The 11,902-nt window shown below is 37.0% G+C and overlaps 1 protein-coding gene across 1 annotated transcript; it reads right to left on the bottom strand.

The window, feature by feature from the left end:
• Positions 1 to 3,288: 3,288 nt before the first annotated feature.
• Positions 3,289 to 5,448, bottom strand: LOC123671615. Its single transcript, XM_045605584.1, has 2 exons — positions 5,235 to 5,448; positions 3,289 to 4,135 (listed from the first exon to the last, which is right to left on the bottom strand). Exons 1-2 carry the CDS (start codon positions 5,416 to 5,418, stop codon positions 3,393 to 3,395), a joined length of 927 nt encoding a protein of 308 aa, XP_045461540.1. The 5' UTR covers positions 5,419 to 5,448; the 3' UTR covers positions 3,289 to 3,392.
• Positions 5,449 to 11,902: the final 6,454 nt, after the last annotated feature.

Raw genomic sequence — 11,902 nt, 5'->3', positions numbered from 1 at the left:
GATGATCATGAAACTACGTGACAGGGCTCTTCAAAAATTCAAGCGCTCGCGTTCAGAGGAGGATTGGATTTCTTATAAAAAATTGCGTAACTTCGCTGTGGAATCGACTAGGGGCGAGAAGTCTGCTTATCTAAGGTCAATTTGCGTGGAAAAAAATTCGAGTAAAACCTGGAGAGCCTTAAGAAATATGAAATTTCGGTCGGGGAGAGTGAATGTTATTCCAACAAACATCTCTCACCCGGAAGATATAAGTGATCATTTCGCATCTTTTTCGAGAAATAGTTCAGATGTAGATCCCCAAACTATCGACTTTTATTCAAATGGTAGATTCGATCCGGGTGATAGTTTTTCAATTTCTATGACGTCTGCGGCTGAGGTGAATTCAATTTTGAATGATCTGAAGTCTGATGCTTTGGGTATATATAATATTAATGCAACTATGTTGAAATACTGCAGCCCATTCATAGATGACGTCATAGTAAATATTATTAATAGTTCTATTGAGGAGAGCTACTACCCTGATGCATGGAAGGTTTCTATTGGTCGACCAATTCCTAAGAAGAATGATGTTGACAGTTATGATGACCTGAGGGTTATTAGTATTTTGCCAACCATTTCTAAAATTTTTGAGAAAGTGTTATACAACCAAATATACAAATTTGTGAAAAAAAAAATTTTACCTGAGAGTCAATGTGGTTTTAGAAGAGGCTTTAGTACTGCCACGGCACTGACAACTGTGTTGAATGATCTGATGGAGGCGCATGATAGGGGTATGGCAAGTGCACTCATTTTATTAGATTATTCAAAGGCTTTTGATACCATCGATCATGGTCTTCTCATTTCCAAGCTCATGTATTATGGATTTGATGACCCGGCTGTTTCTTTGCTTCATTCGTACCTGCAGAGACGTTCCCAAAGAATATTCAACAACGGGATATATTCGTCTCCTAGAGATGTTCATACTGGCGTATCACAGGGATCGATTTTGGGTCCACTCCTTTTTATTATTTATACTGCTGATATTCTTGGGTCGGTGTCTCATTGTAAGGTGCAGGCATATGCTGATGATGTGCAGTTATATATGCATTTTGATCCTTCTGATGTCGGAGTAGTTAATGATCGTTTGAATGAGGAAATGGCTAATATCGCTTCAATCTCCAGACAACATCCACTGAACCTTAACGCAAGGAAAACGGTGCTTTTATGCTTCTCCTCTATGAATACTCGGCAAATGCTCAGGAATGCTTTGAATGTTTCAGTAGGCGATACAAGGTTACCTTTGAGTGAGTCAGCCAGAAATCTGGGGTTGCATCTTGATGTCGATTTGAGATTCTGTGGGCATGTCGGGAGTTTGTTGAGGAGAGCTTATACAAATTTGAAGCTCCTTTATTCCAATAGACATGTTTTGAGTCAGGGTTTAAAAAGGGTGCTTTGTGAATCACTCGTGATTTCTCACTTTACCTACTGTGATTTCTTGTATGGACCTTGTTTGCGGAGATTGGAGAAGGATCGCATCCACAGGGTTCAAAACAACTGTTGCCGTTTGATATATGGATTACGAAAATTCGATCACATAAGCGGTGCATTAATTTCAACGGGTTGGCTCAATATGGATGGTAGGAGAAAACTTCATCTTGCAGATTTCACTGTGAAGTTATTGAGGTCTCCGGATTCACCAAGGCATCTTCTGTCTGGTTTTGTCTCGGTGGAGTCGAGACATGGTAGGGGTACCAGATTCGGAAGCAGGTTCCTTGTTCCCCGTCATCGGACTGCCATGTTTTGTAGGTCCTTTATTTACTGTGCTGTATCACTTCTTAACTCCCTTCCAGAGGATCTCAGGAATTTGAGCGTTAACAGATTCAGGGTCAAATACAAACAGTACCTTTTAAATGATCAGAACCGAATGTAGTAGTTTGAAAGAGTCAACATACCTGCTCTATATTCGAGGGCTCATTATTCATGACTGTGATTATATTAACTTTTTTTTGGTATCTCGTGCAACATATATGTTTTTTCTTTCTTTTTCCTGCTCTGATGTGGTTGAGTTTGAATAACTTAGCTAGACTTCGCCACTTCATGGTAGTTTTTTTTTTCTCCAATTGTGGATATTTTATTTATAATTTTTGTAACAATAAAGGCGATTTATTATTATTTATTATTTATTACTTTGCAATGGTGATAGCCGATTATGCCCTGAAGAACATAGAATTCTTGCTGGTACCCAACTTAACGGTAGACTTAATCCTGGGAATAGAAGTCCTGAAGACATACAACTTCTCCCTGGATCTTCGAAAGACAAACGTTTACTTGGAAGGTCGACTTGTACCCAGAGTGGAACAGGTGACGAGAAAGGCCATAGAGATACAGGCTGCAGCATAACACCTACTGGATCTAACTGGTGAGCAGAGGACGAGACTGGATTCTTTCCTCACCGAAGAACTAGGAAAATTTACCCAACTGAGTGGCACTACGGACTTGATAGAACATAAAATAAGGTTGAAACCTGGAATTGAACCGATCAAACAAAGATATAGACCTCAGAACCCGAAGATGCAGGCAATCTTTGATCAGGAAGTGGACCGAATACTGGAGGAAAGAGTCATAGAACCCTCCAAATCACCCTGGAGCTCACCCGTGGTACTGGTCAAGAAGAAGGATGGGAAATATCGCTTCTGCATAGGTTTTCGAGAAGTCAATGAGGTATCGGTTAAGGATGCATACCCCCTGCCATACATCTCTGGAATTCTGGACAAACTAAGGCCCGGTGCACACATCCGACTTTTGCAGTTACGACACCCGTTGCGGTGTCGTACCTATTCAATGCACACTACATACGACATCGGCGTGGTTGCGGAGTCGGATCAATTCACTAGTTCACACTGCCAGTGTGTGTGTGTGCGATCGGCGCTCGATATTATTATATAATATAATATATAATTATATATAGTTATATTATAATGGACGACCATCGCAAAAAAATTGTTTTTGCTTACCTTGTTTACAAGAAGTATATTTGTAAACAAAACAGGCGTTATTGGGTACACCCCTACACGGACTTGAGACTTCTCAGGGGTAGATTTCATACTTCTTTCGGAGATTTAAGAGAAAACCCTGATAAGTTCTATAACTACTACAGAATGTCTGTGAAATCATTTGACGAGCTTGCAGCGAAAATAACACCAAAAATCAGATCTCAAGACACATGGATGAGACTTTCCATTCCACCATTGGAAATGCTAGCTGTAACTTTGAGGTAAGTGAAGAAGGAAATTATTTTTTTAACTGCATTTATTTATCACAAATATAAACATTATTCTTTATAACAAAAATATAATTTTAATAAAAATATTATTATTTACAAAAATATAAAACTTAAACTTTGAGTATTATTTTTAAGGAAATAAATCTATACTCTCATCTTGATCTTGGCTTGTACCATCGTTTGGAGACTTTATATTAACAATGGAAAAATCTGATGAAGATAAGGAAGCAACTGGGCGGAGTTCTGTCATTTGTTGAGGGAAAGGTGTTTGAGGTGGAATTATTGTTAGGTAATTAGTGGATGTGGACTGGGGTGGCAATGGGTAGGATTGAGAAGATCTCAAGTTTTGGGAAGAGGGAAAAATAGATTGATGGAGATAAGGGTTAGGTGGATACGTGTGAGATGGAAAATTGGGTTGATGTATGTTCCTCATTCGTTGGATTATTTTTAATACCTCACAGCGAAATTGAATTTTTTGGTCCTCGTCAAATTTTCTGATTGAAGGAAGAACACTTTCGAAAAACGATCTGTCCGGATCAGGTTCTGAAACTGGAGGTGGCGTAGGCATAGGCTTCGTCATGAAATCTATCAACGCGGACTCCACGTTTCTTTTACGTTTCAGTGAACTCCTTTGATCGTATTTTGGACGATCTGACCCCTCTGATTCCACCGTTTCTTCACATTGATTTTCATCTTCTTGGGCTAAGCTAGACTGGGTTTCAGTTGAGGCCCCACTAGATCCAAGGAAGGATAACTGCCTAGCATAAATATATTTTTTGTTTACGTCAGCTGCCTGTCCAGACTTGGTGCTTCTTTTTGTATTTCTGGAATAACTGTCTCTTATATTCCTCCACTTTTTAATCAATTTGTTGCCTGAAAAAAAAATTAATATGTATATAATAGATATGAAAATAAGCAAATTTTTTTTCAAACATGTTGAATAATTTATGTGAGTATATTTTCCTTTTTTGTTGCAGATACTTGGGTCTTGGGTAGTGGATGCGATCAGATTGATCTACATTTGACATACAGATTAGGGCATACAACAATCGGAAAAATTTTAAGAAAAGTTTGCATGGCTATTTGGGAATGTTTACTACCAGAATCTTTTCCCGAGTTTACGGAAGAACGGTGGAAAACGGTTGCTGATGGTTTTCAACAATACTGCCAGTTTCCAAATTGCTTGGGAGCTATTGACGGGAAGCATGTCAGACTTAGAAAACCAAAAATGAGCGGGTCTCTCTTTTATAATTATAAGCATTTTTTTCCATTGTTTTATTGGCAATTGCAGATTCAAATTACAACTTCATATACATCGATGTTGGAGATTTTGGAAAGGAATCTGACAGCACTATATTTCAACGGTCTTCTTTCAACAGAAAGCTCGAAGAAAATACATTGAATATTCCAAGACCACAACCTCTACCAGGTACTGCAACAAGGATGCCTTATACTTTTATTGGCGATGAGGCTTTTTCCCTCTCACCAAATATTATGAGGCCATTCAGCGGCAAAGTTTTGTCAGAAAAAAAAAGGATATTCAATTATAGATTGTCACGTGCCCGAAGAAATGTCGAAAGTACTTTTGGAATACTATCTAATAAATGGAAAATTTTCCAGAAACCTATAAATGTTAATTTAGATTTGGCCATTCTTCTTATCAAAACTTGCTGTTCCCTTCATAATTTTGTAAGAGTTAGAGATGGAATCAATATTCATGAAGCATTGAGTGTGGAAGGTATCATTGATATCGTCCAACGTAACCATACACAAACAGGACCGAATCAAGCAATTCAAGCTAGAAATGAGCTAGCAGATTATTTTGTATCTGAGGTTGGCAGTGTTCCTTGGCAAAACAAATATACATATTTAAGTTATTTGACTTTTTTCACATAATATTTTCATACTATGCTAGTTAAAACCAATATAATATTACCGATACATTTTGAAAATATACATGAATTGTACTTACAAATTTCGTTTCTATCCCTGTCATCCTTCTGTTCAAAATCATCGCTGAACAAACAACAGATAGTTGTCCATGCTGCTCTCTTCTTTGTCCTATCATGGTAATTTTCATCACCCACATTCCATATTTCTGGATATTTCTTAATTTCTTCAATGAATAGCTCAATATCCAATTCCCTCTCCGCCATTTTGTGCGAACTCACGACAAACGTCGTATGTGTGCGCGGGCCAATTTGGAATAGAGTACTCTTTTCTATATTGGCCTATGCACACATACGACTTTTGTCGTGAGTTCGCACAATGGCAGAGAGGGAATTGGATATCGATTTCGTCATTGAAGAAAATAAAATGAGATGATGTCAGAAAAATTTATTGGGTAGTAGTATGTTGTTCTCATCAATTCTTCGAACAACAGGATTTTCAACAATTCATCTCTATTTCTCATGATCGGTGAGTCGCTGGTAGCCTATATATTTTCTTCCGAACGATTTTATCATTGTCTATAGTTATTGCGAAAGTAATAAAGTGTCTTATTCAAACTCTTATAAAAATTTAAATTCAATTTTTGAAACAGCTAGAGATTTCAAGATCATATGAGTGACAGTTTCGTAGAAATCATGAAAAACTGAAAAAGTTTTAAATTTTTATGATCGAACAAATACAATGCGCACTAGTTTCCCATTCAGCATCGTGAATGTAATACTTTCTGGACTTATTTGATTATAATCAAATAAGTCCAGAAAGTATTACATTCACGATGCTGAATGGGAAACTAGTGCGCATTGAATTGATCCGGCTCCGCAACCACGCCGGTGTAGTATGTAGTGTGCATTGAATAGGTACGACACCGCAACGGGTGTCGTAACTGCAAAAGTCGGATGTGTGCACCGGGCCTAAGACGGGCCAGATACATATCGACAATTGATTTGAAGCAGGGATACTGGCTGATCCCACTGGAGATAGAGAGTTGCCCCATTACCGCGTTTACAGTGCCTCGAAGAGGATTATATCAGTTCACTGTAATGCCCTTTGGACTACATGCAAGCCCAGCAACCTTTCAGCGATTCTTATACACCATTATCGGACCAGAGATGGAACCAAAGGCTTTTGCTTACCTGGATGACATCGTCGTGCTGGGAGAAACGTTCGAGGAACACCTGGAAAATCTACAAGAGGTATTCCGACGACTAAGGGAATCCAAACTGCGTCTCAACCCAGACAAATGTGAGTTCGTCCGGAAATCACTGAAATACTTGGGAATGTGAAAAAGAAACTAGGAGTAAAAACACTTATAATATCCCTAGAGCCGAAAAACGTATTGCACAAAGATATTTCACATACTTAGCACCGCGCATTTACAGAATATTCCCAGGGAACCTGAAAAATATAAAAAATATCAAGAAACAAAGAAAAATCATAATAAAATGGGTAATTGAAAAAGGAAGAGAATATTTCCGATTGCTGATTAATCCACGATGGTGAATATTGTCCTGTTTTGTGTTCATCTCTGGTGTACTTACCTGTAAATAATGGTCAAGACATACTTGGGAATGTTGAAATGGAAGTCCTACCCCACCCATCGTATTCTCCAGACGTTGCTCTTTTGGACTATCACTTGTTTCGATCAGTGGCACACGGCCTGGATGACCAGCATGTCTGGTTTCATTAAGAAGTAAAAAATTGAATCGATCCGTGGATCGCTTCAACAGTTTTTTCAACGCAGGATTCGTACGCTGTCCGAAAGATGGGAGAAATAAGTGCACAGCGTTGGACAATAGTTCGAATCATTAATGTATAACAATATTGAAATATTGGTGAGTGTTATCTGGCACTCCGTTTTGATTGTGAAATTTTGGTGGGTCATTGGCCGTTTTTAAGATTGGATTTTTGAGGGATAGAACTTTTGAGTTTATCACATACACAGGTTTGTGTTTGAGATGATTTAGTTCATTCGATTCCACTGAGAAATTGTTATAACTTATTTGTATACATTGATATCGCTTCTTTTTTCGTCGATAACGGCGAGCATCGTACGTTCCCTAGGTGGAGCATTGAACACATTTACCGCGTGACTCATTCTCAGAAGGAGACTTTTATAATTTGACCTTTCGTTCCCACCGAATTTCCCGATTCCGCCTAACCCGTGGCCTTCCTTGTCTGTCTTGAGTCTTCCTTAAGGGCCCAAGGAAGTGAAGTTTGTCCTCCTGATATCCTTTTTGTGTGTTGAGGGTATTACAGCGTTGCGGTTGATCACAGAGTCAATTTTTAGATAAATAATAATCATTAGCAGTTGAGCACATATTGGAAAACATTGATAAAGTAAAGAACGAATTAAAAAAGAATTTTCACGAAAAAATAAATAACGTGAAGATCGAATTGAAAAACATAATTCAGGCATCCGAAGCTAACATATTATTAGGCCCAGTTTCACCAAATGCTTTAATCTTGACTTGGCTCTTAAGTGGGGCCTTAGATCACGATTAATGTAATGTAGCGTTTCACCACACTCCAAAGCGCCATTTAATCGACGAATCGCGATTTAGCACTAATCGGCCATTTTTGGAGGATTACAACCTTTCAAGTTGAGATTAATAATTATTTATCAGTATGGAACTCTTGTCTATGTAATTATTTTATTTTATATGACTATATGTATAGGCTCAATATTTTCCATTTAAAATACACGAAAACTTTGTTTTTGTGTTTTATGAAATTTATTGCAAAGAATAATTTATTGATATGTTTGATTGAAATATTATTCAAGAAGCAGTTAAACTTGTTAATAAAAATAAATAAGTTAATAAAATTACTTATATAGTTTTTTTTCCAGAATGTGTGGTTTTGTGAAATGGGATAATTTCTTTTTAACTTCAGCAAGTTTCCGACATTTCGAAGCACATCACTCGACATTTTCGGCAAAAATTAACTTTGTTATTTTTTTACAAGAGGACAAATGATTTGAAATGTTATGAGTTATGAATGAATGACACCTGACACCTAGCGCCAATGGTGGTCATCACTGCTAATACGATACAGAACACTATATAACTTTGTGTTCACAACGTTGCCAAATGGTTTGACTATTTAATCGCGATTTGGTTAATCGCGATCATCTTCGGACGGGTTGATGCTTGGTGAAACAGAAAACACTGTTAAGCCTGCTTTAGTAACAAGCGGAGTTTAATCAATCTGGGATCAAGTGCTGTTTGGTGAAACTGGGCCTTAGAGTTCGAGGATTTGAAGTTCCGATTTCGTCAGCTCGAGACCGAGAACGAACATCTAAAAGATAGCATTGAACAGTTAGAAAGGAAATCTATAAAAAATAACATCATTGTTTTTGGATGGACTGCGTCAAATAGGGATATCAATCTAGACTTCATTTGTACTGAAATCAATAGGCTACTGGGGATTGAAGTTCACGGCATAGATATAAACGATTTCTTCTGTTTGGGTAATAAATCAGGGCGACCGGTGAAAGTGGAGTTCGTTTCATACCTCAGGAAAATTGATATTATAAAAAATACTAATAAAATTAAGGGAACTGGCATTACAATTGCGAATGATTTAACAGAAAAACAGCGTAACCAATGTCAGGTTGAGGAAAGGAAGAAGGGCAGGACGTGCTTCATAAAAGGCGCTAAACTGGTGGTCAACGGTGAGGAGTTTACTATTCAAGAACACCTACGCAAGCCCTTGTTGTGCGGCCGGAAAAAACAGAGGGGCAGATCCGAGTTCACCGGGCTGAGGCGCGGCTGGTTATCTCGGAAGTTGGTCCACTGAATAATACACCGATATTTAGTAAAGCGAATACAAAAATAGCTGAAAATACACCAAAGGTTGATAAAGGTCTCGATAAAGATATAAATATAGGAAAAAAACACACGGCTGCGCTCAAATTCACAAAAAAAATAATTGTGGGATACGTCTTGTCCTTTACCTTATTTGTTTTGTTGCTGTCAAACTAGTGGATAAGGGTTTAGTGTAGTGTATATATATGGTATTACCTTACATGTGGTCATGGTTTTGATAATTTGTACGATGAATTCCTTGGATATGGATCGCTTTATTAGGGAATACGAGAGCGAGTATTTCGATACTAAGCTAATACAGATCACAAAAGATTTCGGAAATGTATTTTAGAAAACGATTTCAGTGTTATGCATATGAATGTGAGAAGTATGTCGATGAATTTTGAGGAGTTTCGTCTGTATCTCTTGTATATGGCAGTGAAATTCGATGTAATAGTCTTGACGGAAACATACAAAGTAGCAAGCTTGGAAATGTTTCATATTGACGGATATACGATTATCTACAATGACGGAGACTACAATAAGAATGATGGTGTTGTGGTGTATTTGAGACAATATATGAAGTTTAATGCTAAAACAGTGCAAATAGCTGATACGAAGGTGCTGGACATAGATATTTACGAGAAAGAAAAACTTAAAATTACGGCTATTTACAGGTCTCCACATAGTTGTCCAAATGTCTTCAATGTTGGTCTTTTAGAATATTTAAAAAAAAATTAAAATGTACAGAGCCATCATGTCATCACAGGGGATATAAATCTTGACCTTTTGTCCGAGGATTCATTTGTTGAAGAATATGAGAACCTATTGAGTACTTTCGGTTTCATGTCGGTGATAAATGGTTGCACTCGTCCAGAAAGTGGAAGCTGTTTGGACCACTTTTTTATCAGAAACTGGAGACAGGGTGGAAATATTGATTTAAATGGTTATATTTTACAGTATTTGATTACTGATCACTATCCGATAGTCCTTACTTTGAATATGAAAACAAAAATAAAAAAAGAAAACTCAAATCTTAGAAGCAAAGAATTCATTGATTACTTCTACTTCTTACTCGTTGAGGACAAAATTGGAAGGTGAAACATGGCTTCGGATGTATGAAAAAAATTATGCTGATTCTATAACGGAAACGTTCATTCAAATTCTGAGGGATTATAGTACGTCAAGTAAGACTACAGTTCACAAAAGGAAGGAGCAAGTGATCAGGAAGAATTGGATTACGAAAACACTACTCGAAGCAATCAACAAAAAAAAAAGAACTTTATTTGAAACTAAAAAATGACAGCAAAAATGAACAATTAGAACATCAATATAATCATCACAAAAATGAAGTTCATAAATTAATCAAACAAGCCAAAAAAAACTACTGTATAAAAAAGAATCAGTCGGAGTCCAAGCGTTCATAAACTTACACAGAGAGTAGAGTAGAGTATGACCATATTGCGCAGGTCTTTACTCAAAACACGTCGTTCAGAAACTTACTCTGATAAATGTCATTTAAACAAGTAAACAAATTTATAGGTTGAATCATATTTGTACACAATGATATGATAACATTATTTTTTATCTTGAATTGTTGCTATCGTAAATGTATAATATAAAAAAAGTAAGAGAAATTGCCGGTCTATTTGGTCTGTATTTTTCAATGATCTCTGGTCAGGTCTACTATTATGTTTTCTCTTTCAGTTCGGTCTACTATATAGCCAGTAAAGTAAGTTGTACAAACATTTTGGTTGTGTCTTCTAAATATAGTTAATTTATTTTAGTATTATATATACCATGGATCCTATAGATATAGATGAAATTATAAAGTTCTCTTGGGAACTTATGAATGCGAGTGAGTGAACTGATACATTTTGAATAATCGTGTAATATCTTGATACTATTTTTAGATGAGTGAAGGAGAGTCTTCCTGTGAAGATGGCGAGTTGGTAGCCCATGAACTAGCAAATGACCGTGGACAGAAACCTGTGAGAATTGAAAATTATTTATTCCATACTGTACCTAATCTCACAGCAGAACAATTCAGGATGCATTTCAGAACGAATATAGGTACATTTGATGAAGTATTAGCAGCTGTTGGTCAAACTTTGATGAACATTCACTCGGATGGCAGACCTACTGTTGAGCCAAAAAAACAATAATTGCGTGTTTTTTGGATTCTAGCTACACCTGATTCGTTTAGGTAAGCAACTACAGCAACAGTTTAATGTTTCATGGATTTATATGGTTGGTATTATAATTGAAAAACATTTTGTAGGTCTGTTGGAGAGAGATTCGATATGGCAAAATCCACTCTTTTCAATTCTTTCATCAGAGTTATCCATGTGCTGAATAATATAGCGCCAATGATAATTAAATGGCCATCGGGAGAATATGCTGCTGAAGTGAAGGAGGGTTTTTCACTAACTGGCCTAGATTCATGCCTGGGTATGATAGATGGTAGTTATATACCCATAAAAGCCCCCAAAAAGGACCCAGAATTTTATGTTTGTCGTAAAAAATTTCACGCAATCACTCTACAAGCAATCTGTAAGTTCACAGATTGTTATGCTGGACATCCAGCTTCTATGAATGACTGCCGGATATTTGAGAAGTCAGATATTTATAGAAATATAATATCAAACCCTATTCAATACTTTTCTAATAATGAATATATTATTGGAGATAAGGCATATCCGATCAGGCAATGGTGCATCACTCCCTATATTGATAGAGGGGAATTATTGCGGATGCAAATTAATCTAAGTATATATAAAACCGCTTGCACATATACGTCAAACTTTAAACGTAAAATCACAGCCCAAACGGGACCATCTAGAGCAAAAATGACAAGGATAAGACCCCCCTCAAAATCGTCTGG

This window comes from Harmonia axyridis, chromosome 1 (assembly GCF_914767665.1).
Source record: "Harmonia axyridis chromosome 1, icHarAxyr1.1, whole genome shotgun sequence".
In the NCBI taxonomy this organism is placed as follows: Eukaryota; Metazoa; Arthropoda; class Insecta; order Coleoptera; family Coccinellidae; genus Harmonia; species Harmonia axyridis.
Note: the sequence above shows the minus strand (reverse complement) of the source record. Positions and strands in the feature narration are given on the sequence as shown.